Source organism: Canis lupus, chromosome 15, assembly GCF_011100685.1.
Source record: "Canis lupus familiaris isolate Mischka breed German Shepherd chromosome 15, alternate assembly UU_Cfam_GSD_1.0, whole genome shotgun sequence".
In the NCBI taxonomy this organism is placed as follows: Eukaryota; Metazoa; Chordata; class Mammalia; order Carnivora; family Canidae; genus Canis; species Canis lupus.
The window spans coordinates 25,183,291-25,203,654 of NC_049236.1; the positions used below are offsets into that span (position 1 = coordinate 25,183,291).

Sequence of the window (20,364 nt, forward strand, 5' to 3'; positions counted from 1 at the left end):
CTCTCTCCCTCTGCCCCCACCCCACACACACACATGCATACTCTTGAGGAAAAAAAGAAGAAAAAAAGAAAAGAAAAGAAAACCAAACAATGTTAATAATAGATGTTTTAGCTTTTTTGGACTCTTCTAGCCTTTTTTTTTTTTTATGGGCTTAATTTCTAATATTTTCTTTGATGAGTACATTATAAAGGAATATATACTTGATAAAATGTGAAAATGTCTTAAACTATTGTTCAGATAGTTTGTAGAAAGGATAGCAGAAAAATTAAATAATTATCCTAAAATTATTTAACTGAACTCAACATGTAATATGTAAAAATTAAATAAGAAAGGAATAAAAAGAATTCTCTATTAAATACCATATTCCATGATGAACTCATCAAATGTAACAATATCACAAGCATTTACATAGGACTTTTGTGTCCTGAGCAGTTCTCATGGAATTTTCATTTAATCCCCACAAAAGCCAAGTCAGGAGGTTACCTGATGGTCTCCATTTCACAGATGAGGAAAGTGCAGTCAGCAAGCTGTAAGGTAAATTACCCAAGGTTTCAGTGCCAGTTAATAGTAGAGGCAGCACTTGACCCAGGGCCCTCCTGACTACTACACTACACTGTCTCTTATTCAATAGAAGAGATTAACAGAGCGTTTTCCATCCATACATGCTCTGTTGGGAGGTTTAATGATACATAAGATGACGTATCAAATACACTGAAAGTTGGGAATCATTCCTCCTTTTTTTTTTTTTTTTTTTTTAATTACCATCAACTTAGGTGTTAGGATTTCAACATACGGATTTGGGGAAGAGCACAAACATTCAGACCATACCACCCACCGTATTTTATCATAACTCTAAAAAGAAATACTATTGATACTCTTATTATAAAATATACGAGGATTATATTTCACATAACTCTAAAAAGAAATACTATTGATACTCTTATTATAAAATATACGAGGATTATAAGATATTTCACAATATTAGGATGACTAAATATTAGGATGACTAAGTCAAGCAATATGGTATGACCTGACTCCAGAGTTTTGTGAATTTACATGAAAAAGGTTTTTGGTGTCCTGCTGGGCACATCTGTGCTCTTTAATGCTACTGCCGTTATTGAAGCTCAGTGTTCAACAGTTACATCTCTGCACCAACGCCGGGTGCTTTAACATACCTTGTGTCATTTCCCTAATCCAACACTGTGCAGAAATAATATTGCCCCTATTTTGCAGGTATGGGATTTAAGGTATCAAGAGCGTATGTGACAATATTGAAGGCCCAGCAAGTTGGCAGAGGAAGGATTTGAACCTCCTTTGACTCTTAAGCCCGTAATGTGTTAATGGTTTGTCTTGCACTTTTAAAGATACACTCTTACTCAGTGTAGGCCTGGTGGGTCCCCAGTGGTGGCAAAGACCCAGAATGTGGAGGCTTTGGAGGACTGCTGGTGGAGAAACTCATGGAGCTCTCATAATCGAGTACTTACCAGGCTCAGGAAGGAAGGGCAGCTTGACATCATCAAGACAAAGAGAGCCCTAATGGTACAGAGGGAGGGAAGGAGCTCCTGGAAAGAGGAGTGAAAAGAACCACGAGGAGACAGGGCACCAGACCTCAGCCCACCCAAGGCACTGACATTGTCTCACTTACTCCTTCCGATCCACAGCAAGGTTATCCCTGTTTGCAAAGTGAAGAAACTGTGGCTCAGAATCAAAGAATCATGATTCCTGCACTTGCCACAGTGCCTCGCACAAAGAAGACAGCCCATCAGTATTTTGGCAATAAAAGAATGACTACAGAAGGATGGACTGACCTTTAGTTAGTTTTACTCCTTCCTTTTCTCATCTCTGCTTCTGGTGGATGGGACAAGGTGGCTCTCCGGGGTCTCTTTTATCATCAGGACACTGATCCCATTCATGGTGGCTCCAGGATTTCAAAACATGAACTGGGGGTGAGGGGAAGGGAGGGGGCACAGACATTCAAACTATAGCGACAATTTACGTATACACATTTTTCTTTTTAAGATTTTATTTATTTGAGAGAGAGAGAGAGCGCACAAGCATGAGCAGGGGGAACAGCAGAGGGAGAGGGAGAAGCAGGGAGCTTCTCAACCAAGTCTCCCAATCAAGCAGGGAGCCCAACTCGGGGCTCCATCTCAAGACCCTGGGATCATGGTCTGAGCCAAAAGCAGACACTTAACTGACAACCACCCAGGCGCCCCTACATTGAATCTGCCTTTGTACTGGACTCAAGAAGCCACAAAAGCAAGAGGATAAGAACTGAGTTAAGCTTTAGATTACAGAGTAGAGAGTACAGTGGATTTTGGCAGGAGGCTCTCCCAGCCCCTCTGTTGATTATTCCTTGAGCATGGTCTACCTCTTGCTAGCCTCTCTGTTCCTCAATTTCTTAATCTGGAGATGATTGTTACTGCCTCAGGTTGCCGAGGACTCATTTACAATTTTATAAAATAACTCACATGTCCTGTGTGCTCAGTAAGTTGTCACAACGGCCATTTTTTATTCTTAAAATGTTAAGAGAGCCCGTAAGAATTATCTTGGAGGAGGAACGAATCCTATAGAAAAAGTTTTGAATAAGGCATATGAAAAAGAGACAGAAATGAGGGGAAGAAGAGACAATAAAAATCTAGGTATTAAGAAAAAGAGGAATCTGTATCCATCAACATGCAGACAGATAATGGAAAAGGAATAATGGCTTGCAAGAAGAATGAGTATTATAAGGAACAAGTAATTGGGAGCAGGGGGTGGGGGAAAAGGGAGAAGGGAGGGAAAGGGAGGAAGGCAGAGAGGGGAAAAAAGGAGATCCTGTTTTTCCAGTCTTAGCTATTTCGATTTAGCAATTGAATACACTTTGAGATTCTTGTTTATGTTTTCCCCTCCACTTAATTGAAAACAATTGTTCCCAGAAGTTCGCTACCCTGTCATTAGCTCTTGTGTGCCTCAGTGACAGATCCGTAAATGAATCCCTCAGAGGAGCCCAAGGACCTGGTGTTGGAGGGTGATGGGAAGACTCGGAGCTCTTCTGAGGCAGAGGGTGGGCGCATGGGCTCTTGGTTCCCCTTGGCACCCTGAGTGAGTCCCCAGGCACTCCCTTACTTGCCCTGTGTCTGGGCCCGCATGCCTACTCAGCTCTTTCCTTCCACCCTTGTCTAGGGACTGACACTACTCATCCCTGTGTCTCTGATGAGGTCCCATTCCTCATCTAGTTACATCTTGCCCTTCATCTTTCAAGACTCTTCAGATGGTTGAAGCCTCGCATGAGCTGGTTTTCCTTATACAGTGCACATGATCTCTATTAAATCTGTAGGTTACTGACACCTTTAGTGATTAGGCTGCTCCTCCCTCCCTGCCCCTTCCCCACACTCCTCCTTTCCCTTCTTTGTCTTTACTTCCTCCCCAGTACCCCCCCTCCTTGACCTCCTTGCCTCCCTCTATTTCCCACCTGCCATCTGACAGTCTTCATAACTCCCTCAATGGTTTTCTGGCATCTCATAACCCTTCTGGAAAGAGTCAGGGGAGAAATAAATGCAATAAAGCATCCCTAGCCTTCCTGACCTCCTCTGCACTTGAGCACAAAGCCCTGGCCTGCATTCCTCTAATCTCCTTTGCGGTAGACACCTTCCTTGCCACCTGTCCAATTCAGAGCAAAATTTTGGTCTCATGTTCACATAGGGACAGATTCAGGCCTTCCCAGCCTCAAAGTGAGCAGTCTGGATTGCTCTCCTGGGCATCCTTTCCGTGTTCATCTGGCCCACCTGTTTTCTTGGCCAGTAACTACTGCACGTTTATCACATTGGGTTTGTCTCAGTAAACCAGAGCTGTTATTAAATCAGGCTGCCAAGAGCACAAAAACACAAAGCAACAAAACTAATAGAAGGGAACGGGAGAGAGATTAGGGTTGGTTTTTTTGTTGTTTTGAGAGAGAGAGAGAGAGAGAGAGAGAGAAGGCATGTGTGGGAGCAGGGGTTGGAGGGCAGAGGGAGAAGGAGAGAGACAGTCTCATGCAGACTCCACTCAGTGTCTGACTCTGGGCTGAATCTCATGACCCTAAGATCATGACCTGAGCTGAAATCAAGAGTCAGATGCTTAAAACCCTTTAACCAACTGAGCTGCTCAGGTGGAGAGGGAGAGGGGAGTGGGGGAAGAACAGAGAGAGAGAGATAGATTGGTTTTATTGATTGATTGATTGATTGATTGATTGGTTTTAAAGAGTAAGAGCAGGGGTGCCTGGCTGGCTCCATCAGTAGAGCCTGTGACTCTTGATCTCAAGGTCATGAGTTCAAATCTCCTGTTAGGTGTAGAGATTACTTTAAAAAAAAAAAAAAAAAAGAAAGAAAGAAAAACATACCTAAAAATGCAAGGGATTCTCAGAAAGACATCCAACAGGCCTCCCTTCAGAGAAGCAGAGGAGATGATTCCCCTCCATATTTTTAATCCTCCCAGGTCTAATAAACGTACATTAACAACCTCTCTTTAGCAGTATCTCCTTGGGGCAGGTTGTCTAAATCCTGGTCATTGCATAACCCCCTACCCTGTTTCATCAGGCATGCATTATTCACCTTCCTTAATAATATTAAAACATTTCCATTCCACCTTACCCCCCTGTCTTGTTGCCATCAGATGTCACCACAATCCCCCCACATATTCCCCACCATCCTCCAGTTTTTCCTCCCTCTCTGGTCATCTGGATCTTTGAAAAAGTTTAGACTGTTGCTTCCGGTTATTGATATTCCTTTTCCTGCCCTGGCTACTGTTTTATCCCATAGCCACTTTGTGAAAATTCGAGTGGTACCCTCACTTGTGCCCTCTACTCTATGTATATTCAATTTTAATTATAAGTTGAATAAAACCAAAGAAACATCTACCTCCATCCAGATATGATGTGCTTAGCCTGTGAGACCTTGCGTCTCCTCAAACGTATATGTCTTTTGTGGTTAAATCTTCTCTTTCCTCAACTAAGTTGGAACTGTTTTAAGGGTAAATGTTGCATTTATCTTCCCCCTCCTACACTGCAAGTATCACCACATCTTATGTGTATTAGGCACAATATACATTTCTTGGGCTGGATACGTTAATCTATAGTTTCTTCTTCTTTTCCCAAATTATTGAATTTATTCCAAAGCACAATGGGATATAATAGATTTCAGCCAAATTGTGTAGTTTGAACTGTTCTGGAATTAAGGTATCTTTGAAGTCGTGATTGATGTCTGGATTATTTGTCATATTCCAAGGGAAATGTAGAGATCTAAAACCAGGGCTGCCATGTTGCTTTTATTTAGGAGGCACAGTTCACAGAGACCTCACCATAAAGGGCAACCTTGGAAATTTTGTAATACCCAGCATGTTGTGGCCATTTACTGCAGCCCTGCCTAAAATTACTCTAAGGTGAGAGGATATGAATAGACAAGTGCCTGGTAACCTATGCTGGCTAGATGCTAGCTTGCTTTTGCAGATGAAAAAGGTAGCCACATGGGGATACAGGTAATTCAGTCCTGTTATTGAATGTGTATGTATTAAACCCCCACAGTGTGCTAAGAAGAGAGTGAGCACTGTGGTATCTGGGAGAAGAGCACTCCAGGTGGAGGGAACGACAAACACTCTGAAGCAGGGGGCTTTGTTTCTCCAATGTGTTAGACAAGAGCAATAGGCCCGTATACATTGAATAAGTGACCAAGAGGGAGAGTAGTAGGAGACCGAGAAGATGAGGGTCAGAGAATGAGGTAAGAGGTTAGGGGGAGGAACTCCCTGCTGACTACATCAGGCTGTGTAGTCCAGTATAAGAATTCGCTTTCCCTAAGTCAGCTGTAGCATGATGGGCTCTGAGTCCCATTTTAATAGGATCATTCTGACTGCTGTGTTGAGAATACCTTGTAGGGTCAAGGGCAGAAGTACAGAAACTGGCTGGGAGGTTATTGCTACAATCCACAGTGACATGATGGCTTGAGACAAGGTGGTAGCCATAGACAATTCTGGATCTATTTAGGTGATCTGATGTCTTCTGCCAAAGGGAATTATTTTAATGCAAATGTTAAGTTCTAGTTATTTTACAAGTAAGATTTTCATTTGTCTTTGAACACTTTTTTAAAGCTACATATGAATGATTTTTCCCAAAGAGAATTGTATCATCATGACACCTATTACAGATTGTGTTAGCTCCTTAATTTAGTTGCATTGATCAGAATAGTGAATTTTTCATATATTTTAGTAAGAAATGCCAATCCCAACTAATCTGGGGAGTTTATATGCAAAATTTTTACAAAGCAGTATTTGAACCTAGGCTTAAAGACAGCTTACATTCGTTATGGATTTCTATCTTTCAGGCTGTTTCTTAAAGCCAGGAATTAATGAAGGATTGATTTGCACCAGCTTGTCATATTGAAATGTTGGTAAAAATCTGCCACATAGTTAAATGGTTCAGTGAGAGAATTGTCTGGAGAAGAATTGGTATAACTATAATACAGAAGCACTAACTTTAGAATTGTCAACTGGTTTTTCCCTCTTCCTTTTTTGGGAAGGGGAGACTTAACATTCTTTGTGTCTGGATCTCTAGAGAATGCTTTCTCTTTAAATATACTTCTCTGTGTTTCTCTACTCAGATTACTTTTTTTTCCCCTTTGTAATTTCTCATCTTGTTTTTGCCTTTGTTCTCCCTTTGATTGAAGATAATTAAATAAGATGATGATAATTAACTTGGGTAAGACAAATTATAAACCAAACAAATAATGAGAAAGTGTGGTAGCACAAGATATACATGAGAGCAAAATATATTTTACTTAAGATTTTCGTGGTTTCTTTATTTGAAATTCTGCTCAATTACCAAACACAAAGAATGTGTTTATGTGAAAAGAAGTGATTTCTCATAACTCTTCTACGTTTGAGAGATAAAATTCTTAAGTATCTTTAAGAGTTTGAAAGAGCCAACTTCTGTTTACTGCATATATCTTATTCATACAGATGTATCTATCTACACATCTATGTGTAACCCGATCATTAATCCATGTAATATAGGGAAGGGCATGCCATATGCAGTTGATTGACCAGAAAAGCTTAATCTAACTGGGAGCCAATCCCAGGCAGGGCATCCAGAATATGGTACAAAATAATAATCCTGTTGTTCCATCAGACACTGTTCCCAGACTCTGGACAGTGAAGTAATAGTATCAGTAGGAACTTGTTAAAAATGCAAATCATGTTCATTCTTCCTTTGTTAAGTGAATTTGTCAGAGGAATGAATATACAGTGGGGACAAACAATCTCTTCAATAAATGGTGTTGGGAAAACTGGATAGCAACATGCAAAGAATGAAATGGGACCATTTTCTTTCACCATACACAAAAATAAACTCAAAATGGATAGAGACCTAAATGTGAAACTAGAAACTATATAAATTCTAGAAAAGAACACAAGCAGTAATTTCTCTGACATCAGCCATAGCAACATTTTTCTAGATATGACTCCTGAGGCAAGGGAAATAAAAGCAAAAATAAACTATTGGGACTATATCAAAATAAAGGAAACGATCTAAAATACTTAAAGACAACCTACTGAATAGGGGAAGACATTGGCACATGACATATCTAATGAAGGGTTAGTGTCCAAAATATGTAATGAGCTGCTACAGCTCAAAAGCCAATAAACAAAAAAATCCAATTAAAAAATGGGCAAAAACCAGACATTTCTCCAAAGAAGACATCCAGACAGCCCACAGATAAATGAAAAGATGTTCAACATCACTCATCATCAGAGAAATGCAAATCAAAACTACAATGAGATATCACTTCACACCTGTCAAAATGGCTGAAATCAACAACCCAAGAAACAACAGGTATTGACAAGAATGCAGAGAAAATGGAACCCTCCTACACTGTTGGTGGGAATGCAAACTGGTTGCAACCGCTGTGGAAAACAGTATGGAGGTTCCTCAAAAAGCTAAAAATAGAGCTACTATATGATACAGTAATTACCTTAGTTGGCATTTCCCCCAAAGAATATGAGAATATGAATTCAAGAGGATGTATATGCCCCTGTGTTTATTGAAGCATTATCTACAATAGCCAAACTATGGAAGCAGCCCAGGTGTCCATTGATAGATGAATGGATCAAGAAGAGGTGGTGTCTATTTATAATGGAATATTATTCAGCCATAAATGCATAGAAGGAAATCTTGCTATTTGCCACAACATGGTTAGAGCCAGAGAGAATAATTTAAGCCAAATCAGAGGACAAATACCATATGATTTCATTTACACGTGGAATTTAAGAAACAAAACAAATGAGCAAAAGAAAAAGACAAACCAAGAAAACAGAGTCTTAACATAGAGAACAAACTGATGATTACCAGAAGGGGGTGATGGTGTGGGGAGATGTGTGAAATAGGTGATGGGATTGAAGAGTACACTTATCTTATATTAAAAAAAAAAAAAAAAAGGCAAATCATGGGCTCTACCCCAAACTCCCTGAATCTGAAACTCTGGGGATGGGGCCTAGCTCTCTCTTCTATAGAATCTTCTAGGTGATTTTGATGTGTACTAAGGCTTATGAACCACTGGAAAATGTAACCTGTCACACTTTGCAGAATCAACCACTGTGGACGTCCTCAAAGTGCCTGCCTTCCTATATACTCCCCATACTGCCCTGGCCCCTCCTTGTAGTTTGCCCCCACCCGTCAAAGCCCAAGCAGCTGCTCCAACCCACTGAGCCTGAGCATCTGGCTCAGTCTTGGTGGGCTCTCTATAGATGTGTACATTCTTCAGGAAAAAGCAGCTGCGTCTCTTTTGTTAATATCAATCACTTCAGCCAACAGTGACTCAAAAACAGTATATTAAACGATTCACTGCTCAGTAGTGATAAAGGTGAGAGGATTGATACCCACGTCCTGTCACATATGCGCTAAGCGGGATAGCCAGATTGAGATAATTCTGCTTTATACCCTTTTATTCCTGCCTCATGAATAATCCCATAAGTGCTCAGTTTAGATGATAAATTATATTGCAGTGAACTGAAATCATAAGTAATTCTAATACCGTTGGGAAGTGGCCAAAGAAAGATTCCCCGAGAAGCAAATGTTTTAGGGCTTACAAATAAATGGTATCCAGTGACAATAGGTAGGCACGAGGGACTGGTGTTTGGGATGGGACTAAAGAAACCTTAGAGCCTGAGAGTTCAGGATAAATGAGGATGTGAAATAGCAGGTTACATTAAGGGAAGATGAAGTGGTTCAAGAAGTCAGGAGCCAGTGTCTGGTGGGAACAAAAATAGATGAAGCTGGTGGCAGAGTGACTTAAGGCAAAGTTTTCCAGAAGAAGTAAAGGCAAATTTTGTTCCTCATTGTTCCCCCAATAGTATATCAATATAGGCTCTTTGGATCATTATTAAGAAGAAACCTAGTATGTCTTTGTTTCCCTATTTATGTTGGCTCTCTGTATTTGAAATGCTTATTGCTCCATTTTCCATCATTTCTGGACTATATTTCAAACAAACAATCATTGTATAACACAGCAGAATAATAACTCAATTTCAAGTTTGGTTCACATTTTTAAGTTCAGTTCAAAAATAGATACCAAATGGTCTACACTGCATAATATTTTATGCCTTTATCATAGCAGAACAGTAATGCTGGAGTATTGAGATATATGGCCTGTCGAGAATAGAATGGGGAGAATTATGCAAATACCTAACTAATATGTTGTGATATTGGTTTTCTGAATGTTAATATGATGAATGAATTCTGTTGAAAATGATCATATGGCGATTTCTTTTCTGTTGCTGATTAGTAAAAATTACATGTTTCATGTGGTTTTGGGACCTTGCAAACTGTACGCAATTGTTTTGCATGACAAAGCTGTTTTAAAGAAAGCATAAATGTTTTAAAATCATGATAAAATTGTATATTTGATTTTATGCGACTAGTTAAGGTTGTTATCCTTTGTTGCTGTTGTTGAGCATTAAAGGTGTGTTGAGTAATGACAAAGGTTGAAAGGCTTTGCCCTTGGGGTATTGCACATAAACTGATCTCTTATGCCATTGAGCATCATTATCTTCATCACATAAGCTTCTTGTCATGGTCCTGTTTCTATGTGGACAGTATAGATACCATGTCCCTCTTTTTTCTCTCTCTCTCTCTCTCTCTCTTTTTTTTTTTTTTTTTTTACCAGAGCTAGTATATCTTCTCTAGATCCTCTACAGTCTAGAGTAATGAATTTTACTAAATAACCTTCATTATTCAGTTAATTGTTGCATTTTCCTAACTACTAATACAGAACGCATTTCAGAGTTAATAGCTGTCTGGAAAGGAAGAAGAACAATCGATAAACTCCTACATTATCCTTTGTTTAAATATCACATAAGTAATTAACATATTTATTAATGCATTTACTTAGGCAAACATTATTCTTTGAGGGCAGGTAGCAATTAATATTATGTTTTAATTTTGAAAACCTATAATTAGAATAATTAACTAAAGAATAGTCTAGTATCCTTTACTAAAATATATATGATGAGATATTAATTTCTCAGCATGCCATAGAGTATCTAATTCTAGTTTTACTGTTTTTATTTATTTTTTTTTAATTTTTATTTTATTTTATTTATGATAGGCACACAGTAAGAGAGAGAGGCAGAGACACAGGCAGAGGGAGAAGCAGGCTCCATGCACCGGAAGCCCGACGTGGGATTCGATCCTGGGTCTCTAGGATCGCGCCCTGGGCCAAAGGCAGGTGCTAAACCGCTGCGCCACCCAGGGATCCCAAGTTTTACTATTTTTAAACAACATATACGGGCAGCCCCGGTGGCGCAGCGCTTTAGTGCCGCCTGCAGCCCGGGGTGTTATCCTGGAGACCTGGGTTGGAGTCCCACGTCGGGCTCCCTGCATGGAGCCTGCTTCTCCCTCTGCCTGTGTCTCTGCCTCTCTCTCTCTTCTCTCTCTCTCTCTCTCTCTCTCTCTGAATAAATAAATAAATAAATCTTAAAAAAAAAAACAACACAGCATATACTTTCAGTTGAATCTCCTATCAGGATATTTATAGTTAGCATATACATGAATTTCATAAGTAATGTTTTTCTACTTATAAACGTAAGTACAGTTGGCCCTTGAACAGCATGAGGGTGAGTGGCACTGATCCCGGCACCATTGAAAATCTGTGTATTATTAAAAAAAAAAAGAAAAAAGAAAATCTGTGTATTAACTTTTGACACCCCCAGAACTACTGATAGCCTACTGTTGACTCAAAGCCTCACTGATGACATAGACCATTTACACATATTTTGTAAGTTATATGTATTACATACTGTATTCTTAAAGCAAGCTACAGAAAAAAGTTAAGATGATCATAAGGGAAAATACATTTATTGTACTGTACCATAATTATTTTAAAAATTGTAGACCCATCTATTTGCTGTCTACAAGAGACTCATTTTAGACAGAAGGACACCTACAGCCTGAAAATAAAAGGTTGGAGAACCATTTACCATTCGAATGGTCCTCAAAAGAAAGCAGGGGTAGCCATCCTTATATCAGATAAACTAAAATTTACCCCAAAGACTGTAGTGAGAGATGAAGAGGGACACTATATCATACTTAAAGGATCTATTCAACAAGAGGACTTAAAAATTGTAAAAACTATATATGAGTGGACCCATGCTGTTCAAACCTGTGTTGTCCAAAAGTCAAGTGTATTTACAAATCAGTGTTCTTAATAATTTTCAGACCTAACAATTATGTTTGAGACCTGAGAAAGGTACAGAATGTGAGTGATAAACTAGGAAAGTGTTGGACAATTTTTTATAGAAATAGCTAAGAAGTCTCTTAGTCCTGGTGTTAAAACTGTCACTTCATTTTAATAAGTCGGCTTATCTTTACTCACCATTTCTTACCAATTGAAGTTTAGATACAGGCAGAGTCTATGGCTTATCATAAATCCTTAAAACAGAAAATGCCCTCTTGTGTTTTAAGGACTGGTCCTTTTGGGTTAGAAGACAATTTGGAATATTTATTAGATAAGCGGTAAATCATGGGCTCTTTCAAACCAGCACCATCAGGGAGGATTTACCATTTACCATTTTAAAATTTGTTTTTCCCTGTGCAGCTCAGGACTTGCAAATCATTTGTATGACTTTTTTTTTTCATATTGTTAAAATCTTGAACTTCCAGCAAACAGGAAACCCAAGGCAAAAAGAAATAATCATTAGACCACAAGTCTACAAGACCAAAAGTTACATGAGCGATTTTAGCATCTCTCTGTTATGCGTTGATTTGGTTTTCATTTGAATATGCATGTCAGAGAGGGCTTAACATCATTATTTTTGCTGTTAATAAATCCCTAGCTGTATAAAACAAACAAAGAAACAGGCTGTTCGCTCTGTTTTCCTATTTACAGCCTTAAAATTGGACCCAATTCTTTTTGGTCTTTTTGTATGTTTCTGGGATAGCACTGCATATCACTTCTTGAAGTATAGTTTCAAAGAGTAGTATGGCTCTATCTGCAACAATTCTAACCTTGCAAAGCAGACCTGAAAGTAACCTCAGAAATGTGAACTTGTTAATATTTATTCCATGTTTATTAGTTAGTCTAATTAAGCAAATGCTAAATGGAGCTTTATATGTTCTTTCAATATTTTTAGTGCTGCTTAAATATATGAAATTAATACATCTCAATACAGATAGCCTTGTTTTTAATGTGCTTCAGAGAGAGAAGCTATTTTAAATGACCAATAATGAAAATAACTCAACTCTTAATTGTAATATATGTTTAACTGTATCTGCTTTATTTCTTGGTTTAATAGTCTATGCAGGATTTTTTTAAAGAAAAAAAACAAAAACAAAACCAACTCTGTGAATATACCAGACAGATACATTGGGATATCCTGCAATGAAGGAAAAGGCATAAAAAATATGACCAAATAATGAGATGTAGATGTACAGCACCCATAAATCTTAGCTTCAAATCATGTTGATCTCTGTGTTTTTCTCTGTAGTGACTTTGTTTCATAGGATTAAAGTAGTGGTTTCCAAGTTGAAGCTCACTTAGTTTTCTGCTCTGCAGGTCAGTTTCTCTTGGAAGAAGCTCGCCTTATAGAAGCCGCTGAGATGGCAAAAAAAGCAGCTGAGTTGGACAGCACGGAGTTTGATGTGGTCTTCAGTGCTGCCCACATGCTCAGGTGAGTTTTGCTACTTACTGTAGAAGACTGACATTGTGGCTTGGGGAAAGCAGTTAGGTAGACTAATTCCCCTGTCATACTGCTTTATTCCACATTCTTGAAGTGAATTATGCTGTTTTACCATGCTAAAATCAGCCAGGAGTATTTTATTCGTTATAGTTTATGTGCCCAGTATGTAGGGCATATAAGCATTCAGGACTCTGAAAATTATTGAAAATCATTTTCCTTTCCTTTCAGAATTGACTATAAAATGCAAAAAGGAAATTGCAAAATTAAAATTAATAACCGTTTAAGTAAATGTCTAAAACAAAACAGGTTGACTAGTCAACTGCATCTCGGTATTTGTGTTTTATGTTAATTATACTGAATGTGGTATGTGAAAGCATTTTATTATATTTGGTGGCAGAGAGGATTGATAGGTACAAATATACCTAAAGCCTATCAAAGTCTCAGGATAGCACTGTACTTAGCACTGTTGCTATGTATGGAAACTACATCTTTGTAGACCTTTTAGTACTTCTGTATTCAGAATAATATTATGAAGGCTAACTATAATAATAGCAAAAACAATTAAAAGGTAGATCAACAATTTTTATTGTGAATATAAAAAGAAAGTTAATGCATCCATAAGTGATGTTTTAGGTTAAAGGAGAATGTTTCTAAGAAACTCAAATGATTTCTACAGTTTTTTTTTAAAGCGTTATTTGTTGTGTTAGCCATATGTGTTCCCCTTCTCCCATACTCATACCTGAATTTCATTCGATTAAATCTCCACCTAAATGCTTCATTAGCTGACATCCACACTGTGGGCTCTGTGCTTGGCTTTAGGAATAGGATTGTAATTATGTAGATTACCCTTACAAGGGAAGAAAAATGCCAGAAGAATTTCTTCACATTTGGATGGCCTTAACACATGGACTTTCAAGAAAAGTAGTTTTGTTTACTTTTCTCAGATCATTGTAGATTTTTATGCAGTTGTAAGAAATAATACAGAGATATCCCTTGTACCATTTATCCAGTTTCCCCAATGGTAATATATCATAGAATGACAGAATATCAAAACCAGGGTATTGATACTGATGCAATCCACTGGTCTTAACTGAGTTTCCCTAGTTTTGCTTGTACCCGTGCTTGTGTGTGTGTGTGTGTGTGTGTGTGTGTGTGTGTATTCTCTGCTTTTTTAATCACATATATGTAGGTTTGTGTATCCATCACCAGTCAGAGTACAGACTATTTCCAATATCACAAGCATCCCTTGTGTTGTCCTTTTATAACCTAATGGCTTCCTACTTAGCTGTTTACAAATTTCAAACAGGAAATTCAAAGCCTGTTTGAGAGCAAAGTGCACTGTGAGGTTTCAGTTGAATGCGCTCACTCCACATTTAACATTTCACATTCCTAAAGCTGGTATCTACAAAGAGAAATGAGCATTCAATCAACTACTGGCATATTTATAAAATAAACCATAGTCAATCTCAAGAACCTTCAATGCAAGGATAATTTTTTAAAGATCCTGCATTTGCATGACAGGTGTAGGTGCTGTTCTAGGGAGAGGACTTTTTGTTCTTTGTGAATAAAACACTGTGCTTTAAGTCACAGTATACCATTTGCCAGGATGGAGATACACAACTTTCTATAGGCTAACAACTCCTCTTAAACACAACAGGTACTTTCCTCAACAAGGCGTTTTGCTACATATTAAATCAGTATCTGAAATTCACTACCACTAGGAGAAAGTTACAAAAAAAGGTCCTGGTTAAATAGGTCACTTCCAACTTTTCCTTAGCTACCATAGTGCTGGTAACCAGTGGAAAATTCCTATTATACATTAGTGATGTGGAACTCTTTAGGGTTTGTTTTTCAGAACCTTCCTTCTGGCTTTCTGCAGTCTGCATTCCTCATTATCCTGCCATCAGCACTTTCCTAATCTTTTTTTTTTTAAGTGTCTTATTTTTATTTTTATTATTTTTTTAATAATAAATTTATTTTTTATTGGTGTTCAGTTTACCAACATACAGAATAACACCCAGTGCTCATCCCGTCAAGTGCCCCCCTCAGTGCCCGTCACCCATTCACTCCCACCCCCCGCCCTCCTCCCCTTCCACCACCCCTAGTTCATTTCCCAGAGTTAGGAGTCTTTATGTTCTGTCTCGTTTTCTGATATTCCCTACCCATTTCTTCTCCCTTCCCTTCTATTCCCTTTCACCTTTATTTATATTACCCAAATGAATGAGAACATATAATGTTTGTCCTTCTCCGGTTGACTCATTTCCTAATCTTGATTGCAATTATGACCACAGCAGCCCAGCTATGTCCTACTCCACGTGATGGCAGCCCCCATGAATGTTTTTCCTTAATTTTTCTGTTTTTTGACTTTATTAAATTCTTGTTATTTCTTGAGCACTTAACCGTGCAAGTTGTACACCAGCCTCTTTCCTTATTCGTCAAGAGCATTTATAGGACTTTGCTGAAAGGAGTAAGAAGGTTACTGGTTTTTACCTTGAAAGCAACCTTATCAAAATCCTTAGCTATCAAGATTTTGCTTATTTATTGTTACATGTGATTTCCTCTGGGGATGCCAAATTATTGTAAATTGACTTTGTTATTAATTCTTCCCTCAGAGCTCACTTCTTTTGTAAGATACTTAGGAGACAAAACTGGCAGTTTGGTGAGGTAAAGAGTATGAGGCAGGGTATGAGGGAAAGAATAGCTGTCTCCCTGGTTGTGTCTTGGTAAGCTGGATTATTGGCTACCCTCATATCCAAAATCAGCAATTGAGGGAATGTTAGAGTTCAAGAAATGATTTGGCTAATTCCTAGTGAAATGACTTATAGAATCTATCAAGGAAGAAAAACTCACTACAAATGCAAAAAAAAAAAAAAAAAAAAAAAAAGGCTTTCCACCTTAAAACTAGACTGGAAGAGACAAGGAGATCCTGGGGCTAGCCATCAAGGGACAAATCTGTATCGTGTTTGGACCTCCAAGAGGCTTGAAATTTGAGAAGTTTCTAACAGACCCATTTCAACTCTCAATAGTGAATAATGAATGATTTTTCTCTGTATAATCAGCACATAGAAAGCCTTGAAACACAGGGTTTCAAACGGACAGTTCAGATAAGAATGACAAATCAGATGTATCCAAGTAAAGAGCCCTCATCAATGAGGTGAGACTTACATTAAAACCTAAGAGCCACTTGGAATATCTGTAATTCCTGTTATCAAGGTGATTCACAAGAATGCTGTGTGGTGTGGAAATATCAGTGCTGTTCACCAAATGTGCAGGCCTTCCACCTTCAAAAAACATAGTAGGATTGTATTTTTCTGCCTTCTTTCAAGTTGAAGAACTTCATGGTTCTTATTTGGATTGTTGAATGTGTGTGAACATGATGTATGTCACTTTTGAGCCAAAGCTATAAGAGTCCATGCTCTTTCCTTTTCTAACTTGGAAACTGTGAAAATAGATTATGAAATGACCAGAGGGACAAACCTCCCTACTCATCTGCATTGAGTGAGTGAGAAATAAACCTTGTTTTCTCGACTCACTGAGACTTAGGATGTATTTAAATTACAACAGTGTACCCTAACCTAGCCTGACTGACACAAAATACATCTGTGAAAATAAAATAGGGAGCTTGAAAGAGGAATAATATGACATTAGAAAAGATTACTAAGAGATTAACAGGATCTCTGAGTTTGTAACTGCATTGGAGACAAGACATCATTGAGAGGCTGATAATTTAAATAGAAGTCGTAGATCTCTTCTCAGAATTTAATGGAAAGTACTAAAGACATCAAAATGACACCTGAAAGGATAAAAGATTGGAGGCTAGATTGAGAACATTATATAAACACTCAACATTACATACGTGTTAGTATAATTATATATATAATATATAGATATGTATATATGTGGTATATATATAGTATATGATATATAGTTTTATTTGTATATACATAAATATATAATTACATTCTATATATGTGTATATAATTATATTTAGGATTTATACATATATATAGTTTCTTTTGGTTTTGTATATGAGCATTAATATAAATAGGAAATTTCTGGAGGCAAGCGTAGAACATGTAAGCAATTATCAACAAATAGAGGACATTTCCCAGCTAGGATGAAGGCCTTCAATCATCGTATTGAAAGCAAAACTGCTGAAAATAGATTTGTTCTTAAACTTGTCTCCACGTTCAGGTTATACTTTTTTGTTGCCGACTAAAGAATACATCCTTGCCAGTTTAAGCAGAAACAGGATTTATGAAAGAGTATTCCATAGCCCACAGGCTCATTCTCGGGCTTGAGAGCACTCTACACCGTCAGAAATAATACCCAACCATCTATCTAGCTTTCCCTGGGAGTGAGCAGATTTTATAGTCCCGAGCCCCACCACCATCACCATCACCTCCAAGAAACCAAGCCGAGCAAGCGCCACATGGCTTCCGTGATTCTCTTGGACGCAGCGGCCTCTGGGCTAGGCTGGCTTCTGACTTGTCTTGAGGTTGCATCTGATTGGTGGAATGGGTGTCATGTCCTGGAATCTCAGCTACCAGAAAGTCGGAAGAAGTGGGAATTTCTGGCTTCTGCCTTCAGAAGGTGGGCTCCACATGGTGGCTAATTACCAAAAATATTTATAGAGAGGGTGATCACAGAGGTTGAGTGGCCTCACATTACAGACATTAACTATATGTGTTGACATTTTTAGTAGTTCAGATAAAATGGGGAAAGTTCTAGATAAGGGTACTATACTCCAGATGAGGGTATTCTAAGAAAGAAGATTGGTTTCATCAAAGGAAAATATCAGAGGCATTTAAAAATGCTAGAACACCAGTTGAGTTTTAACTATAGAGTTGTAAGAAGAACATATTGAGTCAATTATTCTGTTAGCATTTTGTAGGAATGAGCCCATTCAGTGTTCTCCTAAAACTAGGTGATAGAGCAGAAAGATACTGGATCCCAGGAGGACTTCCAGAGGCACTCAAACTTTACCTGATTCATAGCATTCCTGGGCTCTCAGAGAATCTTTTTTTTTTTTTTTTTTTTTAATCCACTCACAGGGTAAGGGAAGAACAAAAGTAGCATCTATTTAAATATCTCCTGTCTGCCTCCTACTATATTTTGCATCTTGTATCTGTCACTCTCTTAGTTATAATCACACCTATGTGAGGTAGACAACAATATTCCCATTTTATATATGAAGATACTGAGGCTTAAGAAGAGGGTTTCCCACAGTTGGCAAAGCTGGGATTTGAATTTAGTGTTTTCTGGCCTAGTATAATACTGTTTTCACTGTGTCACATTGGCTCCCTCATGTCTTTACAACTGGGTGACTATCCAGAGGCTGTGATTCTTAAATTTATTGTTGGAGAAAGGATTTATAGAGTAACAGGTTATCAAATGTGTAAATTCTAAAGAGTGAGGCCCTTCCAATATTATTAAATTACCACTTTGTGGTAAATGATAGAAAGTAGATTTACATTCACAGGAGAGAGAATGCCACCTTTGTACTCTGGAGATATATTGAGTTTTTAGAATGGTACAGTCTGACAAAGGACACGCTTAAAGCTGAGCTAAGCATAAACTTACAATTCCAGGACTTAGGGCCCAGGTTGTCACTGTTCCCCAAGGTAGTAAGGAAAGCAAAACTGCACCATACCAACTGGTTCCCTTTGCTTCCCCTGATTTCTAGAGAGCAAAGTGAATATATGGAAGAAAAAAAAAGTTATCTTTAAATCTCTGTGCTCCACATAATCTTATGAAATCAAACATATTAAAAATAGAGAATTTCAGTGTGCCCAATTTCTTTATAAATTCCACTGGAAGTGTCTTAAAATCGAAATTCTTAATAGAGAAAGGAACCAAATCAGATCATTCCTCAAAACAGATTGGGAGTGTACACACACATTGTGTGGGATATATATATTTTTTTTTCAAAGTTTTCTAGACCTTTCTTCTTCAATACTTCCAAAATCACCAAAAACCTCTTGAAAAGTCACTGGATTTTTATTTTCTTTTAATTTTTTAAAAAAGATTTATTTATTTGAGAGAGAGAGAGAGCATGAGCCGGGGAGAAGGGTAGAGGGAGAGGGAGAAGCAGGCTCCCCGCTGAGCAGGTCGCCAGATGCGGGGCTGTATCCCAAGACTCCAGGCTCATGATGTGAGTCGAAAGCAGACACTTAACTGTCTGAGCCACCCAGGCGCCCCGATTTTTCAATTTAAATAGCACTTTAGTGCCAACTTCTGGTCCAAAGAGGGCTGGGTTATAATGGTTGTAAGGTCTTCAAAGCAAAGCGCAGTGGCAGATGCAGTTGAAGGTAAGCATCTTCCACCCAGCGCCTCTCCAGCATCACTGTGCGTGTGAATCACCTGGGGATCTTGTTAAATGGTGGTTTAGCAACAGGGTCTAAGGTTTTACACTTCCCGACAAGTCCCAGGTGATACTTCTACTGTTGGTTCTAGGGCCACTCCTGCAAGCAAGTTCTACTTTTTGCCTCTCTTCTTTCCATCCCTCCCAACTCCTTCTCCCCACCCAAGCATCACAAATGGAACATGAGGAGTTATTCACTATGTATGGATATTATAATAATTGACATTGCCAATCAACATTTCCCCCCTTTTCATTTTCCCAGTACGTTTTGTTATGTAGTCTTTTTGGATATAGGCTTAACCTGTCCTTAGCAGCCCTGAATGATTCAGGGCCATGAAAAAATGAGCTCAGACTCTCATGGGGCATCAAGAAGTTTCTGACTCAGAGGAATCTTTTGTGAATTGTACCATCAGCCTAGTCTGTGATTGCTACATTTCTGCTTTACCTGACCATCTTTTGTGTTTAGAACGGAGATGGATACCAGCAGATCATGAGGCTAGTTTTGATGTCTTGACAGATGTTCATTTAAGATGGCTTGATGGTCATCAACAGTATCTTCTAGGAGTTTCATTATACGGATCTTTTAGGCTTCATTGTTTTCATATATGTGTGACTCTGGTTTTGCTGTTTTAAGATTTTCCACACATTTTTATGTCCTCGATTATTTCAATTCTCCTTCTATTCTTACTATACACTTAGCAATTAAAATTAAAATTTAGTGCCGCTTTGAGTTACTTAAGCTACATTTCAGCTACTGTTTATCTTACTTTCATGATATAAGAACAGATAGTTTTCTAGTTAGAAGAAGAAGAAGAAGCAGCTTT

The 20,364-nt window shown here is 38.3% G+C and overlaps 1 protein-coding gene across 3 annotated transcripts in view; it reads left to right on the top strand.

Moving 5' to 3' along the window:
• LOC119877031 (protein O-mannosyl-transferase TMTC2) overlaps nt 1-20,364 on the top strand; it is a 387,501-nt gene that overhangs the window by 307,348 nt on the left and 59,789 nt on the right. For all 3 annotated transcript variants that reach the window (XM_038558567.1, XM_038558566.1, XM_038558568.1), the window contains one exon: nt 13,053-13,167. In XM_038558567.1, coding sequence (XP_038414495.1) covers nt 13,053-13,167 — 115 coding nt within the window. The remainder of the gene's footprint in view (nt 1-13,052; nt 13,168-20,364) is intronic.